This window comes from Nothobranchius furzeri, chromosome 11 (assembly GCF_043380555.1).
Source record: "Nothobranchius furzeri strain GRZ-AD chromosome 11, NfurGRZ-RIMD1, whole genome shotgun sequence".
NCBI lineage: Eukaryota > Metazoa > Chordata > Actinopteri > Cyprinodontiformes > Nothobranchiidae > Nothobranchius > Nothobranchius furzeri.
Window position 1 is genome coordinate 13243543 of NC_091751.1, and position 21422 is coordinate 13264964.

The following is a 21422-nucleotide window of genomic DNA, read 5'->3' on the forward strand; positions in this document are numbered from 1 at the left end:
TCGTGCAACATAATTCTGGGTGCCATTTAAAAACCATAAGTGCTAATGACTCCATTCCTTTTTGTGGTTGTAGGGGCTGTTGATAGGAGTATACTAAAACAAACCTGATCTCTCTAGGACATTCAGAAGCCAAGGTATAAGCCCACAAATGTGTAACTGGACTACTTCTTTAAATTGACACCAGATCCGGTGACCTTTGGGACATGGTTTGACCCCCTTAGGAAAGTGTGATCATCTTGAAACGTTCAGATCACTTACAACTCAATAGATTCTACCTTCTTGTAACGTTTCAGCCTGATTGGACCTTGTTTTCACACAAATGGACCCAGAATGATGTGAAGTTGTGCTTCATGCAACATAATTCTGGGTGCCATTTAAAAACCATAAGTGCTAATGACTCCAATCATTTCAGTGGTAATGGGGGCTGCTAATTGGAGTACTCTAAAACAAACCTGACCTCTCTAGGATATTCAGAAGCCAAGTTATAAGCCCACAAAGGTGTAATTGGACTACTTCTTTAAAGTGACACCAGGCCCGGTGACCTTTGGGACATGGTTTGACCCCCAATAGGAATGTGCGATCATCATGAAACGTTCAGATCACTTACAACTCAATAGATTCTACCTTCTTGTAACGTTTCAGCCTGATTGGACCTTGTTTTCACACAAATGGACCCAGAATGATGTGAAATTGTGCTTCGTGCAACATAATTCTGGGTGCCATTTACAAACCATAAGTGCTAATGACTCCATTCCTTTTTGTTGTTGTAGGGGCTGTTGGTTGGAGTACATTAAAACAAACCTGATCTCTCTAGGAAATTCAGAAGCCAAGTTATAAGCCCACAAATGTGTAACTGGACTACTTCTTTAAATTGACACCAGATCCGGTGACCTTTGGGACATGGTTTGACCCCCTTAGAAAAGTGCTATCATCATGAAACGTTCAGATCACTTACAACTCAATAGATTCTACCTTCCTGTAACGTTTCAGCCTGATTGGACCTTGTTTTCACACAAATGGACCCAGAATGATGTGAAATTGTGCTTTGTGCAACATAATTCTGGGTGCCATTTAAAAACCATAAGTGCTAATGACTCCATTCCTTTTGAGGTTGTAGGAGCTGTTGATTGGAGTACACTAAAACAAACCTGATCTCTCTAGGACATTCAGAAACCAAGTTATAAGCCCTCAAAGGTGTAATTGGACTACTTCTATAAAGTGACACCAGGCCCGGTGACCTTTGGGACATGGTTTGACCCCCTATAGGAATGTGCGATCATCTTGAAACGTTCAGATCACTTACAACTCAATAGATTCTACCTTCTTGTAACGTTTCAGCCTGATTGGACCTTGTTTTCACACAAATGGACCCAGAATGAAGTGAAATTATGCTTCGTGCAACATAATTCTGGGTGCCATTTACAAACCATAAGTGCTAATGACTCCATTCCTTTTTGTGGTTGTAGGGGCTGTCGATTGGAGCACATTAAAACAAACCTGATCTCTCTAGGACATTCAGAAGCCAAGTTATAAGCCCACAAATGTGTAACTGGACTACTTCTTTAAATTGACACCAGATCCGGTGACCTTTGGGACATGGTTTGACCCCCTTAGGAAAGTGCTATCATCATGAAACAATCAGATCACTTACAACTCAATAGATTCTACCTTCTTGTAACGTTTCAGCCTGATTGGACCTTGTTTTCACACAAATGGACCCAGAATGATGTGAAATTGTGCTTCGTGCAACATAATTCTGGGTGCCATTTACAAACCATAAGTGCTAATGACTCCATTCCTTTTAGTGGTAATGGGGGCTGTTAATTGTAGTACTCTAAAACAAACCTGACCTCTCTAGGATATTCAGAAGCCAAGTTATAAGCCCACAAAGGTGTAACTGGACTACTTCTTTGAAGTGACACCAGGCCCGGTGACCTTTGGGACATGGTTTGACCCCCTATAGGAATGTGCGATCATCATGAAACGTTCAGATCACTTACAACTCAATAGATTCTACCTTCTTGTAACTTTTCAGCCTGATTGGACCTTGTTTTCACACAAATGGACCCAGAATGATGTGAAATTGTGCTTCGTGCAACATAGTTCTGGGTGCCATTTAAAAACCATAAGTGCTAATGACTCCATTCCTTTTTGAGGGTGTAGGGGCTGTTGATTGGAGTACACTAAAACAAACCTGATCTCTCTAGGACATTCAGAAGCCAAGTTATAAGCCCACAAATGTGTAACTGGACTACTTCTTTAAATTGACACCAGATCCGGTGACCTTTGCGACATGGTTTGACCCCCTTAGGAAAGTGCTATCATCATGAAACGTTCAGATCACTTACAACTCAATAGATTCTACCTTCCTGTAACGTTTCAACCTGATTGGACCTTGTTTTCACACAAATGAACCCAGAATGATGTGAAATTGTGCTTCGTGCAACATAATTCTGGGTGCCATTTAAAAACCATAAGTGCTAATGACTCCATTCCTTTTAGTGGTAATGGGGGCTGTTAATTGGAGTACTCTAAAACAAACCTGACCTCTCTAGGATATTCAGAAGCCAAGTTATAAGCCCACAAAGGTGTAACTGGACTACTTCTTTAAAGTGACACCAGGCCCGGTGACCTTTGGGACATGGTTTGACCCCCTATAGGAATGTGCGATCATCATGTAACGTTCAGATCACTTACAACTCAATATATTCTACCTTCTTGTAACGTTTCAGCCTGATTGGACCTTGTTTTCACACAAATGGACCCAGAATGATGTGAAATTGTGCTTCGTGCAACATAATTCTGGGTGCCATTTACAAACCATAAGTGCTAATGACTCCATTCCTTTTTGTGGTTGTAGGAGCTGTTGGTTGGAGTACATTAAAAAAAACCTGATCTCTCTAGGAAAATTCAGAAGCCAAGTTATAAGCCCACAAATGTGTAACTGGACTACTTCTTTAAAGTGACACCAGATCCGGTGACCTTTGGGACATGGTTTGAACCCCTTAGGAAAGTGCTATCATCATGAAACGTTCAGATCACTTACAACTCAATAGATTCTACCTTCCTGTAACGTTTCAGCCTGATTGGACCTTGTTTTCACACAAATGAACCCAGAATGATGTGAAATTGTGCTTCGTGCAACATAATTCTGGGTGCCATTTACAAACCATAAGTGCTAATGACTCAATTCCTTTTTGTGGTTGTAGGGGCTGTTGATTGGAGAACACTAAAACAAAACCTAACCTCTCTAGGACATTCAGAAGCCAAGTTATAAGCCCACAAAGGTGTAACTGGACTACTTATTTAAAGTGACACCAGGCCCGGTGACCTTTGGGACATGGTTTGACCCCCTATAGGAATTTGCGGTCATCATGAAACGTTCAGATCACTTACAACTCAATAGATTCTACCGTCTTGTATCGTTTCAGCCTGATTGGACCTTGTTTTCACACAAATGGACCCAGAATGATGTGAAATTGTACTTCGTGCAACATAATTCTGGGTGCCATTTACAATTCATAAGTGCTAATGACTCCATTCCTTTTTGTGGTTGTAGGGACTGTTGATTGGAGTACACTAAACAAAACCTGACCTCTCTAGGACATTCAGAAGCCAAGTTATAAGCCCACAAAGGTGTAACTGGACTACTTCTTTAAAGTGACACCAGGCCCGGTGACCTTTGGGACATGGTTTGACCCCCAATAGGAATGTGCGATCATCATGAAACGTTCAGATCACTTACAACTCAATAGATTCTACCTTCTTGTAACGTTTCAGCCTGATTGGACCTTGTTTTCACACAAATGGACCCAGAATGATGTGAAATTGTGCTTCGTGCAACATAATTCTGGGTGCCATTTACAAACCATAAGTGCTAATGACTCCATTCCTTTTTGTTGTTGTAGGGGCTGTTGGTTGGAGTACATTAAAACAAACCTGATCTCTCTAGGAAATTCAGAAGCCAAGTTATAAGCCCACAAATGTGTAACTGGACTACTTCTTTAAATTGACACCAGATCCGGTGACCTTTGGGACATGGTTTGACCCCCTTAGAAAAGTGCTATCATCATGAAACGTTCAGATCACTTACAACTCAATAGATTCTACCTTCCTGTAACGTTTCAGCCTGATTGGACCTTGTTTTCACACAAATGGACCCAGAATGATGTGAAATTGTGCTTTGTGCAACATAATTCTGGGTGCCATTTAAAAACCATAAGTGCTAATGACTCCATTCCTTTTGAGGTTGTAGGAGCTGTTGATTGGAGTACACTAAAACAAACCTGATCTCTCTAGGACATTCAGAAACCAAGTTATAAGCCCTCAAAGGTGTAATTGGACTACTTCTATAAAGTGACACCAGGCCCGATGACCTTTGGGACATGGTTTGACCCCCTATAGGAATGTGCGATCATCTTGAAACGTTCAGATCACTTACAACTCAATAGATTCTACCTTCTTGTAACGTTTCAGCCTGATTGGACCTTGTTTTCACACAAATGGACCCAGAATGATGTGAAATTGTGCTTCGTGCAACATAATTCTGGGTGCCATTTACAAACCATAAGTGCTAATGACTCCATTCCTTTTAGTGGTAATGGGGGCTGTTAATTGTAGTACTCTAAAACAAACCTGACCTCTCTAGGATATTCAGAAGCCAAGTTATAAGCCCACAAAGGTGTAACTGGACTACTTCTTTGAAGTGACACCAGGCCCGGTGACCTTTGGGACATGGTTTGACCCCCTATAGGAATGTGCGATCATCATGAAACGTTCAGATCACTTACAACTCAATAGATTCTACCTTCTTGTAACTTTTCAGCCTGATTGGACCTTGTTTTCACACAAATGGACCCAGAATGATGTGAAATTGTGCTTCGTGCAACATAGTTCTGGGTGCCATTTAAAAACCATAAGTGCTAATGACTCCATTCCTTTTTGAGGGTGTAGGGGCTGTTGATTGGAGTACACTAAAACAAACCTGATCTCTCTAGGACATTCAGAAGCCAAGTTATAAGCCCACAAATGTGTAACTGGACTACTTCTTTAAATTGACACCAGATCCGGTGACCTTTGCGACATGGTTTGACCCCCTTAGGAAAGTGCTATCATCATGAAACGTTCAGATCACTTACAACTCAATAGATTCTACCTTCCTGTAACGTTTCAACCTGATTGGACCTTGTTTTCACACAAATGAACCCAGAATGATGTGAAATTGTGCTTCGTGCAACATAATTCTGGGTGCCATTTAAAAACCATAAGTGCTAATGACTCCATTCCTTTTAGTGGTAATGGGGGCTGTTAATTGGAGTACTCTAAAACAAACCTGACCTCTCTAGGATATTCAGAAGCCAAGTTATAAGCCCACAAAGGTGTAACTGGACTACTTCTTTAAAGTGACACCAGGCCCGGTGACCTTTGGGACATGGTTTGACCCCCTATAGGAATGTGCGATCATCATGTAACGTTCAGATCACTTACAACTCAATATATTCTACCTTCTTGTAACGTTTCAGCCTGATTGGACCTTGTTTTCACACAAATGGACCCAGAATGATGTGAAATTGTGCTTCGTGCAACATAATTCTGGGTGCCATTTACAAACCATAAGTGCTAATGACTCCATTCCTTTTTGTGGTTGTAGGAGCTGTTGGTTGGAGTACATTAAAACAAACCTGATCTCTCTAGGAAAATTCAGAAGCCAAGTTATAAGCCCACAAATGTGTAACTGGACTACTTCTTTAAAGTGACACCAGATCCGGTGACCTTTGGGACATGGTTTGACCCCCTTAGGAAAGTGCTATCATCATGAAACGTTCAGATCACTTACAACTCAATAGATTCTACCTTCCTGTAACGTTTCAGCCTGATTGGACCTTGTTTTCACACAAATGAACCCAGAATGATGTGAAATTGTGCTTCGTGCAACATAATTCTGGGTGCCATTTACAAACCATAAGTGCTAATGACTCAATTCCTTTTTGTGGTTGTAGGGGCTGTTGATTGGAGAACACTAAAACAAAACCTAACCTCTCTAGGACATTCAGAAGCCAAGTTATAAGCCCACAAAGGTGTAACTGGACTACTTATTTAAAGTGACACCAGGCCCGGTGACCTTTGGGACATGGTTTGACCCCCTATAGGAATTTGCGATCATCATGAAACGTTCAGATCACTTACAACTCAATAGATTCTACCGTCTTGTATCGTTTCAGCCTGATTGGACCTTGTTTTCACACAAATGGACCCAGAATGATGTGAAATTGTACTTCGTGCAACATAATTCTGGGTGCCATTTACAATTCATAAGTGCTAATGACTCCATTCCTTTTTGTGGTTGTAGGGACTGTTGATTGGAGTACACTAAACAAAACCTGACCTCTCTAGGACATTCAGAAGCCAAGTTATAAGCCCACAAAGGTGTAACTGGACTACTTCTTTAAAGTGACACCAGTCCCGGTGACCTTTGGGACATGGTTTTACCCCCTATAGGAATGTGCGATCATCTTGAAACGTTCAGATCACTTACAACTCAATAGATTCTACCTTCTTGTAACGTTTCAGCCTTATTGGACCTTGTTTTCACACAAATGGACCCAGAATTATGTGAAATTGTACTTCGTGCAACATAATTCTGGGTGCCATTTACAAACCATAAGTGCTAATGACTCCATTCCTTTTTGTGGTTGTAGGAGCTGTTGGTTGGAGTACACTAAAACAAACCTGATCTCTCTAGGAAATTCAGAAGCCAAGTTATAAGCCCACAAATGTGTAACTGGACTACTTCTTTAAATTGACACCAGATCCGGTGACCTTTGGGACATGGTTTGACCCCCTTAGGAAAGTGCTATCATCATGAAACGTTCAGATCACTTACAACTCAATAGATTCTACCTTCCTGTAACGTTTCAGCCTGATTGGACCTTGTTTTCACACAAATGGACCCAGAATGATGTGAAATTGTGCTTTGTGCAACATAATTCTGGGTGCCATTTACAAACCATAAGTGCTAATGACTCCATTCCTTTTAGTGGTAATGGAGGCTGTTAATTGGAGTACTCTAAAACAAACCTGACCTCTCTAGGATATTCAGAAGCCAAGTTATAAGCCCACAAAGGTGTAACTGGACTACTTCTTTAAAGTGACACCAGGCCCGGTGACCTTTGGGACATGGTTTGACCCCCTATAGGAATGTGCGATCATCATGAAACGTTCAGATCACTTACAACTCAATAGATTCTACCTTCTTGTAACGTTTCAGCCTGATTGGACCTTGTTTTCACACAAATGGACCAAGAATGATGTGAAATTGTGCTCCGTGCAACATAATTCTGGGTGCCATTTAAAAACCATAAGTGCTAATGACTCCATTCCTTTTTGAGGGTGTAGGGGCTGTTGATTGGAGTACACTAAAACAAACCTGTTCTCCCTAGGACATTCAGAAGCCAAGTTATAAGCCCACAAATGTGTAACTGGACTACTTCTTTAAATTGACACCAGATCCGGTGACCTTTGCGACATGGTTTGACCCCCTTAGGAAAGTGCTATCATCATGAAACGTTCAGATCACTTACAACTCAATAGATTCTACCTTCCTGTAACGTTTCAGCCCTATTGGACCTTTTTTTCACACAAATGAACCCAGAATGATGTGAAATTGTGCTTCGTGCAACATAATTCTGGGTGCCATTTACAAACCATAAGTGCTAATGACTCAATTCCTTTTTGTGGTTGTAGGGGCTGTTGATTGGAGAACACTAAAACAAAACCTAACCTCTCTAGGACATTCAGAAGCCAAGTTATAAGCCCACAAAGGTGTAACTGGACTACTTCTTTAAAGTGACACCAGGCCCGGTGACCTTTGGGACATGGTTTGACCCCCTATAGGAATTTGCGATCATCATGAAACGTTCAGATCACTAACAACTCAATAGATTCTACCGTCTTGTAACGTTTCAGCCTGATTGGACCTTGTTTTCACACAAATGGACCCAGAATGATTTGAAATTGTGCTTCGTGCAACATAATTCTGGGTGCCATTTACAAACCATAAGTGCTAATGACTCCATTCCTTTTTGTGGTTGTAGGGACTGTTGATTGGAGTAAACTAAACCAAACCTGACCTCTCTAGGACATTCAGAAGCCAAGTTATAAGCCCACAAAGGTGTAACTGGACTACTTCTTTAAAGTGACACCAGGCCCGGTGACCTTTGGGACATGGTTTTACCCCCTATAGGAATGTGCGATCATCTTGAAACGTTCAGATCACTTACAACTCAATAGATTCTACCTTCTTGTAACGTTTCAGCCTTATTGGACCTTGTTTTCACACAAATGGACCCAGAATGATGTGAAATTGTGCTTCGTGCAACATAATTCTGGGTGCCATTTACAAACCATAAGTGCTAATGACTCCATTCCTTTTTGTGGTTGTAGGGGCTGTTGTTTGGAGTACACTAAAACAAACCTGATCTCTCTAGGAAATTCAGAAGCCAAGTTATAAGCCCACAAATGTGTAACTGGACTAATTCTTTAAATTGACACCAGATCTGGTGACCTTTGGGACATGGTTTGACCCCCTTAGGAAAGTGCTATCATCATGAAACTTTCAGATCACTTACAACTCAATAGATTCTACCTTCCTGTAACGTTTCAGCCTGATTGGACCTTGTTTTCACACAAATGGACCCAGAATGATGTGAAATTGTGCTTTGTGCAACATAATTCTGGGTGCCATTTAAAAACCATAAGTGCTAATGACTCCATTCCTCTTGAGGTTGTAGGAGCTGTTGATTGGAGTACACTAAAACAAACCTGATCTCTCTAGGACATTCAGAAACCAAGTTATAAGCCCTCAAACGTGTAATTGGACTACTTCTATAAAGTGACACCAGGCCCGGTGACCTTTGGGACATGGTCTGACCCCCTATAGGAATGTGCGATCATCTTGAAACGTTCAGATCACTTACAACTCAATAGACTCTACCTTCTTGTAACTTTTCAGCCTGATTGGACCTTGTTTTCACACAAATGGACCCAGAATGATGTGAAATTGTGCTTCGTGCAACATAATTCTGGGTGCCATTTAAAAACCATAAGGACTAATCACTCCATTCCTTTTAGTGGTAATGGGGGCTGTTAATTGGAGTACTCTAAAACAAACCTGACCTCTCTAGGATATTCAGAAGCCAAGTTATAAGCCCACAAAGGTGTAACTGGACTACTTCTTTAAAGTGACACCAGGCCCGGTGACCTTTGGGACATGGTTTGACCCCCTATAGGAATGTGCGATCATCATGAAACGTTCAGATCACTTACAACTCAATAGATTCTACCTTCTTGTAACGTTTCAGCCTGATTGGACCTTGTTTTCACACAAATGGACCCAGAATGATGTGAAATTGTGCTTCGTGCAACATAATTCTGGGTGCCATTTACAAACCATAAGTGCTAATGACTCCATTCCTTTTTGTGGTTGTAGGAGCTGTTGGTTGGAGTACATTAAAACAAACCTGATCTCTCTAGGAAAATTCAGAAGCCAAGTTATAAGCCCACAAAGGTGTAACTGGACTACTTCTTTAAAGTGACACCAGATCCGGTGACCTTTGGGACATTGTTTGACCCCCTTAGGAAAGTGCTATCATCATGAAATGTTCAGATCACTTACAACTCAATAGATTCTACCTTCCTGTAACGTTTCAGCCTGATTGGACCTTGTTTTCACACAAATGAACCCAGAATGATGTGAAATTGTGCTTCGTGCAACATAATTCTGGGTGCCATTTACAAACCATAAGTGCTAATGACTCCATTCCTTTTTGTGGTTGTAGGGGCTGTTGATTGGAGAACACTAAAACAAAACCTAACCTCTCTAGGACATTCAGAAGCCAAGTTATAAGCCCACAAAGGTGTAACTGGACTACTTCTTTAAAGTGACACCAGGCCTGGTGACCTTTGGGACATGGTTTGACCCCCTATAGGAATTTGCGATCATCATGAAACGTTCAGATCACTTACACCTCAATAGATTCTACCGTCTTGTAACGTTTCAGCCTGATTGGACCTTGTTTTCACACAAATGGACCCAGAATGATGTGAAATTGTGCTTCGTGCAACATAATTCTGGGTGCCATTTACAAACCATAAGTGCTAATGACTCCATTCCTTTTTGTGGTTGTAGGGGCTGTTGGTTGGAGTACACTAAAACAAACCTGATCTCTCTAGGAAATTCAGAAGCCAAGTTATAAGCCCACAAATGTGTAACTGGACTACTTCTTTAAATTGACACCAGATCCGGTGACCTTTGGGACATGGTTTGACCCCCTATAGGAATGTGCCATCATCATGAAACGTTCAGATCACTTACAACTCAATAGATTCTACCTTCTTGTAACGTTTCAGCCTGATTGGACCTTGTTTTCACACAAATGGACCCAGAATGATGTGAAATTGTGCTTCGTGCAACATAATTCTGGGTGCCATTTAAAAAACATAAGTGCTAATGACTCCATTCCTTTTTGAGGTTGTAGGGGCTGTTGATTGGAGTACACTAAAACAAACCTGATCTCTCTAGGACATTCAGAAGGCAAGTTATAAGCCCACAAATGTGTAACTGGACTACTTCTTTAAATTGACACCAGATCCGGTGACCTTTGGGACACGGTTTGACCCCCTTAGGAAAGTGCTATCATCATGAAACGTTCAGATCACTTACAACTCAACAGATTCTACCTTCCTGTAATGTTTCAGCCTGATTGGACCTTGTTTTCACACAAATGAACCCAGAATGATGTGAAATTGTGCTTCGTGCAACATAATTCTGGGTGCCATTTAAAAACCATAAGTGCTAATGACTTAATTCCTTTTAGTGGTAATCATCATCATCATTTCTCTTTGTGCCAGGAGGCACATAAGGCAAGGACATCATTTTTCCACAGGGATCGATTTCCAGCTGCACTTCTTGTTGAGTTCCATGAACACCATCCTGCTCTGTTTCTCTCTGCTTCAGCCACTTGCCGCCAAGTTGTTTTCGGTCGGCCTCTTTTCCTTCGACCTTCAGGCGCCCAACCTAGAGCCACAGCGCAGTCGCTCGTCTCCTCCTTTCGCAGCACATGGCCGATCCAGTTCCATCTCCTCCTCTTCACCTCATCGCTGATCCTCTGTCTGTGCCATCTCTAGCACTGTCTTATTGGAAACATGCTGTTGCCACCGGATCTTAAAGATCCTCCTTAGGCACTTCGTTTGGAAGGCGTCGAGTTTCTTTTCTTCTCCCTTTGTCAGTTTCCATGTCTCACATCCATATAGTAGCACTGACTGTACGAGGCTTTTGAACAGAGAAGTCTTTGTCTTTTTGCTGATGTCACTGGCCATCCAGATGTTTGAAAGCTGTTTGTGCCTTGCACTTGCCAATCCGACCCTCCTCTTCATATCCGCTGTGCCTCCACCATCTTTAGTGACACTTGCCCCCAAGTATGTGAAGCTCTCCACCTCCTCCACTTCTCTTTCTCCCACTTTCAGCTTATCTTCCCTCTTACTGTTCACCTTCATGATCCTACACTTTCCAGCATTCAGCCACAGTCCAACTTTAGCTGCATTCTTCTCCAGCCTAGTTGTTTTGTGTTGAAGATGTGCCATTATTGAGGAAAGTAGGGCAATGTCATCTGCATAGTCTAGGTCCTCCAGCATGGTCATGAAGTTCCATCTGATTCCGGTTCTTTTACCCTCCACAGTTCTCCTCATGACCCAATCTATCACCAGTGGGAACAAAAATCCTGACATACAGCACCCTTTTTTCACTCCAGTTGTCACTGGAAACCAGTCTGTTATTTCATTTTCATCAATGACGGCGCACTGAAAGTCGGCGTACAGGATCTTGACCATCTGAATCAGCTTAGGGGGAATTCCATATTGGCGCATGATAGTCCAAAGGCTTTCGCGATGAACTGAGTCGAATGCCTTTTCAAAGTCAACAAAGTGGATGTACAATGTTGCGTTCCGTTCATTGACCTGTTCCAAGATATTCCTAAGAATGAATATCTGGTCTACAGCTCCTCTTCCTTTCCTAAAGCCAGCTTGTTCTTTCCTCAGTGACGGATCAACTCCTGTTTGAATTCTGTTGATCAGGATCTTACTAAGCACTTTGCTGGCCAAAGGCAACAGCGTAACTCCTCTCCAGTTCCCGCATTCCTGAAGGTTGCCTTTCTTAGGGATTTTGCAGATGAGCCCTTTGGTCCATTGGGTTGGCACTATTTCTTTTGCCCAAATGATGTCAAGGATTCGTTTTAACTCTAAGCTGGTTCGTTCGATGTCTACTTTCAACATTTCAGCTGAAATTTGGTCTATACCAGGGGCTTTTCCGTTTTTAAGGGCCTTCAATGCCGTCTTGATCTCTTCTGTTGTTGGAGCTTTAGTTGGAATATCCAGCTCATTCTGTTCCTCCTCCTCCTTTTGTGGTGGTTCTTCTGGTTGCTCCCTGTTGAGCACTTCCTTAAAGTGTTCCTTCCACCTCATTAGTCTGGCTTCCTTATTCTTCAGCAGCTCCCCGTTCTTGCTCCTGACCGCTGCTGCCTGCCTGGTGTTCTGACCTGTTAGTTGTCTCACAATGTTATACAGTTCTTTCTGCCATCCTTTCTCCGCTGCCTTTTGAGCTCTCTCTGCCTTCTCTGACATCCACATCCTCTTGTCCTCTCTGACACTTTTTTCACTTCTCTGTCCTTCTCCCTGTACTCATTCCTCAATTTATTCTTGATTCGTTCTGAGCGGGTACTGTCAGTCTTTGTCTTGATAGTTTTTCTCTCATCGATCAGTTTCCAGGTGTTATTGCTGATCCACGGCTTGTTCTTTCTTTTCCTGAAGCCGAGCACTTCTTCTGCTGACCTAATGTAGGCGTTCTTCAGCTGCTCCCACATTTCCTCTATATCTTCACTTTCTCTCCTGTTCTCCTCCAGCCTACTCTTCACTGCTTCGCAGTATTTCTTTCTTGTCTCTTCATCTCCAAGGCGTTCCACGTCTATTTTCTGCTTGATATTGTTGACCTTGTACCTATTGAGCCGTAATTTGATGCAGGTCCTCACCAGGTAGTGGTCACTGCCGACATCAGCTCCTCTTTGTGCTCGTGAGTCTAGGACGGAAGATCTCCATTGGCCACTTATCAGAAGATGGTCAATCTGATTTCTTACACTGTCATCCGCAGATACCCATGTTGCCTTGTGGATGTCTTTATGGGGGAATAGTGTACCTGTGATAACAAGCCCATTTATCTGGCAGAACTCACATAATCGTACTCCATTGTCATTCTGAATCCCCAATCCATGTACCCCCATTGATCTTTCATACCCACTGTTGTCACTTCCAACTTTAGCATTGAGGTCTCCCATGATGATGATTATGTCATTCCTGTTGCAACCATCCAATGCTTCCTGTAGTTCCTGGTAGAACTGTTCTTTCTCCTCATCCTTCTCATTATGTGGGGCGTACACTTGAATGATGGTTACTCTCCTGTATCTTGAGTAGAATCTTGCTGTTATGATTCTCTTGTTGATGGGTGTCCATTCCATGAGTGACTTCTCAGCTTGTTGACTCAACATGATGCCAACACCCCCCTTATGCAGTTCCTCATCCCCACTGTATAACATTGTCTGTCCTGAAGCCATCCTCACCCTGCCCGCTCCCGTCCATCTGCACTCGCTGATTCCAAGTACATCCAGCTGGTATCCCTCCATCTTTCTCGCAATCTGCGCCGCCGCTCCACCTCTATACATAGTTCTCACATTCCAATGTCCGATGGTGAGAACATTTTTGGGTGTCACAAAAGATCTTGTCGGACGCTGGGCTTCCCTAAGGCTTTGACCCACCATCGTCATGATGCCGGTCATGATCCCTGCTCCACCCTGGTTGTTTTGCAATATGATGTCCGTTGTTTCTGTAACAGGTTTGTTTTTCCAGGAGTAGGTTGTTAACCTTCTGCCCAACCCCCATGCTTGGAGGACCAGTGGTTTTCTGTTGGGGTGTCCTTCCCCTAGACTGCGTTGGTCCCATAGACTGTACATACTGGACAAACGGATTCCATTGGCTTCAATAACACGTTTGTTGTCTATAATGGGAGGTGGCCACCACCGCCATTTTGACCGTGTCACAGGTTCCGTCCAGCCCAGACAATTCCATAAAAGGGAAGAGAGGAGGAGCTGAGGGTGGGGCTGTAAGGCTGGGCTCGAGTGACGACACCCAGGCGAACTAGCTACGAGCTAACCTGAAGCTAACCCTGGCTAACCCAAAGCTAAAGCGGAGGTGGGAGCCGAGCTAACGGATGTAGCCACCTAGCTTCAACCCAACCGGAGCTAACTGGAACACCCATCGACCTGAACCTTACACGGAGTTTAGGTGGAGGTTTTCTGCGCCTGTTCGTGAGAAGTACCTGTATTAAAAAAGTTTTAAATCGGTAAGTTTATAATTTATTTCCGTAATGAAAACATTTTGCTTTGAGCAAGTTTTCAGTACAGTTTTTTTCGGCGCTATCACTCCTGAGTCGCACCAGCCATTAAATGTATCATGAATAAGAGAAAATATATTTAAGTCGTATTTTGGGGGGACATTTTATTATCTTTCTTACAAAATCTGAGACAAAGCGTTTCACATTGCAACACAAGCACCGGTTACCATAACAGAATGAACAACAGCCAGCAGAGGAGAGGATGGCGGTGTTTCAAACCCTCCCGGCTGGCGAGGAGAGCTCATTCCTGGGCTGGAGCCGGCCCTCAGCACCCCGCCACAGGCTCTAACAGATGCTGGCGGTGTTTGAAACCCTCCCAGCGGGACAGGGGAACTCATTCTTGTGTGGGTCGGAGTCGGCCCGCAGCAGCGCGGTGTAGCCTACATATTTTGTTATATAAGTCGCTCCGGAGTATAAGTAGCAGGACCAGCCAGAAAATGTAAAAAAGTGCGAGTTATAGTCCAGAAAATATGGCAGTTATTAGTATTCGAGCTAAATTAGCAGCGTAAATACATTTCATATATTTCCAAAATGTTATACTTGTTATTATCTTGTACAGCCAACTAGTCTTTATTCTGGACTCAGTACAATTTACCAAAAGTAAAGAGACATTCTACAGATGAAGTAAGCACAAGATAACTTACTGGAAGACACAGAATTATCATCAGAACCAGAACAAGAGAGCCTGATAACAGTCATGTGAAAATAACAGTTAAAAAGTATGTACGTATAATAGAAATAAAATATATTAGAATTAGTGTAACTCACTGTGATCCAAACAATAAATCAGCCATAGCTGATTAGTAAATATGACATGAGGTCTTGGAGTTTTTAATTTTCATTTTTTTCTTAGATCTGTTTCAATGTCACCATGGCAGCCTGTGTGTCTCCAACATCAGCTATACAACGCAGCAAGTGTAAGTTCCACATACCTGTCTCACCACTTCATGTATGGTTTTGTACTTTAAACAATTATGACAAACCTGTTATTTTTTCTCCATAGCCATTTGGATAATTGGAGACAGCTACGTGAGGCGTGGTGCCCAGAGAGCTGCAGAGACAACCTTGGCCTCCCTGACGTCTGTGTCTCCTGGTTCGGTTGGGGTGGACCATCGACATACATACATGTGCCGACACTTTGCGCCCTGTTTTATAAAATGTAGTGTTAAAAATAAATGTTTTTGCTCAATTACTGGAATTTCTTTGGTTAAGACAAAAGTGAGGAATAATCATTTACGTTATTTGTACAACAGGCCTATTTTAAATCCCAACAGTTTCTTAGCAGACAATAGAAATGTGTTCTTTACTAACTATACTTGGTTTAAAAATCTTACTAAAATAGTGCCGTATTGCAAAACCCAATCATACTTGTTATGTAAACATTAGCTTTGTAGATATTTTTTACAGATATATATTTGTGTGCAACAAATCCAAACTTAAATAATTTGTCATTCTTTATTGAAAAACAACAAAATACAGTTATACAGAAGTGTGGGAAAATGATAATGTGAAAGTATTGCTATTTAAATGTAATCCTATTTATCTTTAAAAAGAAAAACTCTAAAAATGTCCTGTACAGCATCATGACAGAAGAATGGTGGTCTGTCTGTCAGAATGTGCTGAACAGATTTGCTCTTTGAAGAGGAGTGTCATGTTTGGAGGAAGGTACTTAACCCAAGACATGCAGAATACAACACTGACCAAAAACTGATGGAAAAAATGATTTATTTATAAGGAGGAACTTAAGGTGCACAGATAAGACTGTGGTTGGAACTGCAACAACAGCTCAGCATCTGGAGGAGGGAGAACACAGGTGAGCTTAGGTTCTGGTTTCAAAATCCATTGTAGGCAGGCAGAGGTGTTCAGCAGACTTACTGTGGTGGGTGTATGTGTTGGCTGGAGGAGGGAGAGGTAGAGAGCCGGGGGAAGCGCAGGAGAGGGAGCAGAGGTGGAGAGAAGCGGGGCGTCCTGGTGGATGGGGCACTGGGTGAGATGAGTGGTGGGTTATGGAGGGTGGTGATAAGGTCTGTGTGTTGAATATCCAAATCCTGGAGTAGAGGTCAGTATCCAATGAGGTCGACAGGAATCCTGAAGAATGGTAAATCCAATATAAGAGCAAAAACACTACGAAATAACATTAATCCTAGGAACACTAGAGGTAACACGAGTGGCTGGTTACTACCAAAACTGAGGCAATCTTCTGGCGTCAAATTGTGTCCTCCATCCACCTTAAATAGGAAAGCACCCCGCTGATCGCTGATCAGGAACGGCTGGGGTGGAGTCACCACAACCATGAAGAACGTGTCTCCAGAGACAACTCGGGTCCTGGTACCGATCAGGAAGCGGACCTTATCACCCAGAGCTGCCAGGTCACGCTCAAAGCCTTCATGTTCACGCTGCAGAGCCTGAACGCTGGCCAGGTGGTGGCCGTAGTTGTCTGTGTTCAGGGCCTGGTTCTTCTCCTCGATCCACTCTTTGGTCTCATCAGCGTCTCTGAGAAGACATCAGAACTCCGTCTGAGTGTGGGTCCAAACTCTACTGACCCGTAAGCGGCGCATAAGTGTGCGGGGTACCTGTGGAAGCGCTGCACCTCATGGGCGCTGCCCAGCATGTTGCTCCGGTCTTCAGCCAGCTGTTGCAGCGAGCGCCAGCGGTTGTTCAGCTCCTGGAGAGAAACCAAACCCAGTGAGATGAAGGTGGACGCCAGCGGGCTGGACGCCGGACGAGGAAACCTGGAGACGGATCGCTCAGACAGGAAGGGAAGAGCTTCCTCTTACCTTGATGGAATTAAAGTTAGCCGTCGTCTGAACGCCCAACCGTACGGTCTGAGGTCAAAGGTCACAGGAAACACACACCAGTCAGCAGTCATACAGATGCATAAAGATAACTGTAGCCATGGCAACCAGCTGACATGTCCCCACTTTCACCAGCACCTGGTGCCTGCCGGGTCACCTGAATTCCTGTGTGATTTCAGCACGGTCGGCCGTGACTGCGGCCATCAGAGGTGACCTCTGATCAGCTGAATGAACTCACCTTCTAGGGTGACGCCGTCTTACCCCGGGTTTCCACGGGAGCCGTCAGCAGCATGTTACTGCAGCAGCACGTCTTGCTCGCGTAAGCTGCTGCTCGGCCCTTCCCACGAGACGCAAAGCAGCAGGGGAGCAGCTGTCACCGACCGAGCACGAAGTCACACGAGTGACTTCATCAGTAAACACAACAACAAGCAGGAGAAAACTACAACATGGTTTGCGTTTTATGTTCTGTCCGTTTTATAATCGCCAATACGGACCTGAAAAACAAAGGAGACCGCTATCTAGGTGATAACTTCTCACGGGGCCGCTCAGTTAGTAACTTTTTTTAAAAGTAAAGCAACCGGAAGGCAGTACGTTCTTTATTCTGAAAATATCGGTAGCTTCTCTCAATTTCCGCGTCCGATTTCCTGTCTTTCCTTCCCCAAAAATGTCGAACTTGACCCGTTTCAGAGGCGTCGCACGTAGAAAATAGAACCGGCGCGTAAGTGCCGCGACATGCTGCTCCTGAGACGCGGCTGACTCGAGCTGCCGACGGCTCCAGTGGAAAAGGTTCTGTTGACCACAGCGGTTCCTATCAGCAGCTATGACGTGCTGCTGCAGTAACGTGCTGCTGACGACTCCTGTGGAAAGCCGGGGTTAGAGTCGGCTTCATCCTGTAAACAAACAAATGAGTGGTAACAAAAACACCACGTCTGGTTCTGGTGGAGGCGGAGGACAACACGCACCTTTCCAGGAGCAGAACCCAGATGTTCTTGTTGCTACAAACAGAGACGAGCAGAGTTAACAAACCAGGAAGTGAGAGGGACCAGCTGCTGCAGACAGGTGACGCTCACCTGAGCCTGAACCATAGGAGCCTCCTCAGCCATCAGACCTTCTGACTCCAGTTCACATGCCACCTTGTTGATGTCCCTCAGGCGGGACTCGTTGGCCTTCAGGTCCTGCAGGACAAAAGCACCTGCTGATTATCACCTGAGCTGATCTGACAGCTGCTGCTGGAAGACGGAGAGGAGGAAAAGTCCGACCTTCTGGAAGTCGTCAAACTTCTGCAAGACCTCAACCTGCTCCAGGTCCGACCCGTCTCTCCATCCTCATTCAGCTAAAGACGCGAGTTCAAGTAAAACAACCTAAAGTCACACAAACACAAAGCAGGTGTGGAGATGTTCGCTCTGAGCTGGAGGTCGTTCCTCGGCTGTGAAGGGCACACGAACCTTGTTGGTGCTGTTGAGCAGCGTGAGGATGTCGCCCTTCTTCATGGTGACCTCTCCAGGACTCTTCTCCTGGTAGTCGCACAGAGCCAGAACCAGCTCCTTCCCGGTCTCATCGTCAGTTGGAGCCACTTGTTGCTGTCGGGTTAACAGGTCTGGTGTTAGAACGTGGTGGATAAGAATGTTCTGACGGGCCGAGAGTTCTGAACCAGCGAAGTGACCTGGACCCAAACAAAGTGAGCCAGAACCTGCAGACACCTCAGAAACATGTCAGTACCAGACCTGCTCTACCTTCCTCCATTATGGTCTCTCCTTTCTGGGTGACAGCCTTGATGCGAGGTTCATGACCTGTGATCTCAGCCTGCAGAGCCTCGTGCTTCTTCAGCAGGTTCTGGACACCAATCAGGTCCTTCCCTGAGGACACATGTTAGAGTTCAGCATTATGCAGTAGACAGACCAGTTTAACCCAGGGGTTTCTTTCTTCTACAATCTGCTCTTTAACTGTATTATTTCCTGCTATTTCAGCTGTTAACTTTATTTTTTCTGTAAGTGTTTTTCTCCCCAGAAGAAGCTACAACGATGTTCTGCTGAGCTGTGGTGGCCTCATGGAGGGGGCCATCGTCTAGCACACTGCTGCTAACCACTTAATCATTCTCCCTCTCCTGATAATAACATTTTACTTTCTTTGATGTAGGATGTACTACTGCTAGTTTACCCGTTTAATTATAGATTCACTAGGATAAATACAATAAAGTTTATCTCTCGCCAAATAGAATATTTACTAAGAAATCACAATGTAACGTGTGTGTGTGTGTGTGTGTGTGTGTGTGTGTGTAAAAGCCATGTGTAGTGTTTATTTATAAAGCATATGTTGTTGGATTTTATCCAGAATCGAAACTTTGAAAATATATAGTTTAATTACAGTTTGATTTATTTGACATCTGTATAATGTTTATTATTTTGTTTTTTCCCCCTAAATACCTAACGTTTTAGTTAACATGAATATTAGTCATTCATCCCAATACATGAAGTTACACATTTTAAATTTTAATAGGGGAAGACTGCAGGAGGGAGCAGTAAAATACAGGGGGTCCCCTGCAAAAACTAACTTTACGAGTCTGATGAAACTTGCTGGTATTCCCGCTGCTTCTTCGGTAAACAGCGCCAACAAAAACAAAGAAACTTGGGATCTTGTCGGCGTGGCGGTGGGATTTAAGGGAAACGCTGTATGCCCTATAGACTTCTCAACGAGCTGCAGTATTTCTCCGGTCAGATCTGTCTCCGAGTTCCACTAGCGGTCAGCCCGCAGCAGCGAGGCGCCGCATCGGTCAGCCTGCCCGGCCTGACCGCTGGAGATTACCGGATGAAAGAATGGAGCACAGAAGTGTCCCCCCAAGCGGCGCGCCCCGTCATATTTCAACCCATTTTTATCTTAAATGCACTGGGTTTTACCCTATTACCCATCTAAATATGCCGTATTAATTATTTTACCGTATTTTAAATTTAAATTTCATGGTTAAACAGTACATGCTACATGTTAAACTGATAGTTAGCTAGCTACTTCGGTAAACTCAGCTAGTTTAAAGGCAGCAGTGACATAAAATACAAATATAGATTTTAACTTACCGAAAAAAATGAAGTGGAGACTCCTTGGACGCTCTATTAGTGCAATTAATACCACAGCAAGTCATTTTGTCCAACAATTGCACCAATATTATCCAAAACAGAATTCACAAGCACAGAGACTCAAAATCCCGACACAGTTTCCAGGAGAGACCGAGGCTGTACTGAGGCCTTTCCATGGAGCTAGCTCTGTGGTCACGTGGGTCTGAGGCGGCGGTCACGTGTGTCGGATGCTCATTAATTGTACAGAATTTTAGGCTTTCAATACACTTAAACAGAAGAGTGAGAAAAAAATTCACCCCCCTCAGAGTTGTCATGAGTATAAACTAGATAATTTAGACAAAAAACCATTTTTTGAACCAGAATGTAAACATGTTTATTTCTGCTGTGAAAATGGCATTTTTAACATGGGAGTCAATGAGGATTTGCTAGCTTCTTGTACCAGCCCCCAGCGGATGAGGGTGGAACTGCAATTTTTCTTACTTCCGGGTTGGGACCATTGTCTGAGCGGCATTGTGGGGGCTTGGTTGGTCCACGTCACCTTGCGGTGTACCCCCCATCCGCCACCCGGGGGACGCGCCTCATACACCGTGCAGTCCCAGCGCGAGGTTTTAGTGGTAATGGGGGCTGTTAAATGGAGTACTCTAAAACAAACCTGACCTCTCTAGGATATTCAGAAGCCAAGTTATAAGCCCACAAAGGTGTAACTGGACTACTTCTTTAAAGTGACACTAGGCCCGGTGACCTTTGGGACATGGTTTGACCCCCTATAGGAATGTGCGATCATCATGAAACGTTCAGATCACTTACAACTCAATAGATTCTACCTTCTTGTAACGTTTCAGCCTGATTGGACCTTGTTTTCACACAAATGGACCCAGAATGATGTGAAATTGTGCTTCGTGCAACATAATTCTGGTTGACATTTACAAACCATAAGTGCTAATGACTCCATTCCTTTTTGTGGTTGTAGGGGCTGTTGGTTGGAGTACATTAAAATAAACCTGATCTCTCTAGACATTCAGAAGCCAAGTTATAAGCCCACAAATGTGTAACTGGACGACTACT

General features: G+C 43.6%; 2 protein-coding genes across 2 annotated transcripts; both read right to left on the reverse strand.

Annotated features, from left to right (window-relative positions):
* Window positions 1–15930: 15930 nt before the first annotated feature.
* Window positions 15931–18621, reverse strand: LOC139073068 (uncharacterized). The gene is made up of 8 exons (XM_070556024.1): window positions 18549–18621; window positions 18360–18464; window positions 18252–18284; window positions 17272–17319; window positions 17068–17159; window positions 16677–16987; window positions 16370–16582; window positions 15931–16287 (listed from the first exon to the last, which is right to left on the reverse strand). The coding sequence occupies exons 2-8, from the start codon at window positions 18390–18392 to the stop codon at window positions 16223–16225; spliced, it is 795 nt and encodes a 264-aa protein (XP_070412125.1). The 5' UTR covers window positions 18393–18464; window positions 18549–18621; the 3' UTR covers window positions 15931–16222.
* Window positions 18549–19150, reverse strand: LOC139073069 (spectrin alpha chain, non-erythrocytic 1-like). Its single transcript, XM_070556025.1, has 3 exons — window positions 19023–19150; window positions 18735–18952; window positions 18549–18650 (listed from the first exon to the last, which is right to left on the reverse strand). The coding sequence occupies exons 1-3, from the start codon at window positions 19030–19032 to the stop codon at window positions 18615–18617; spliced, it is 264 nt and encodes an 87-aa protein (XP_070412126.1). The 5' UTR covers window positions 19033–19150; the 3' UTR covers window positions 18549–18614.
* Window positions 19151–21422: the final 2272 nt, after the last annotated feature.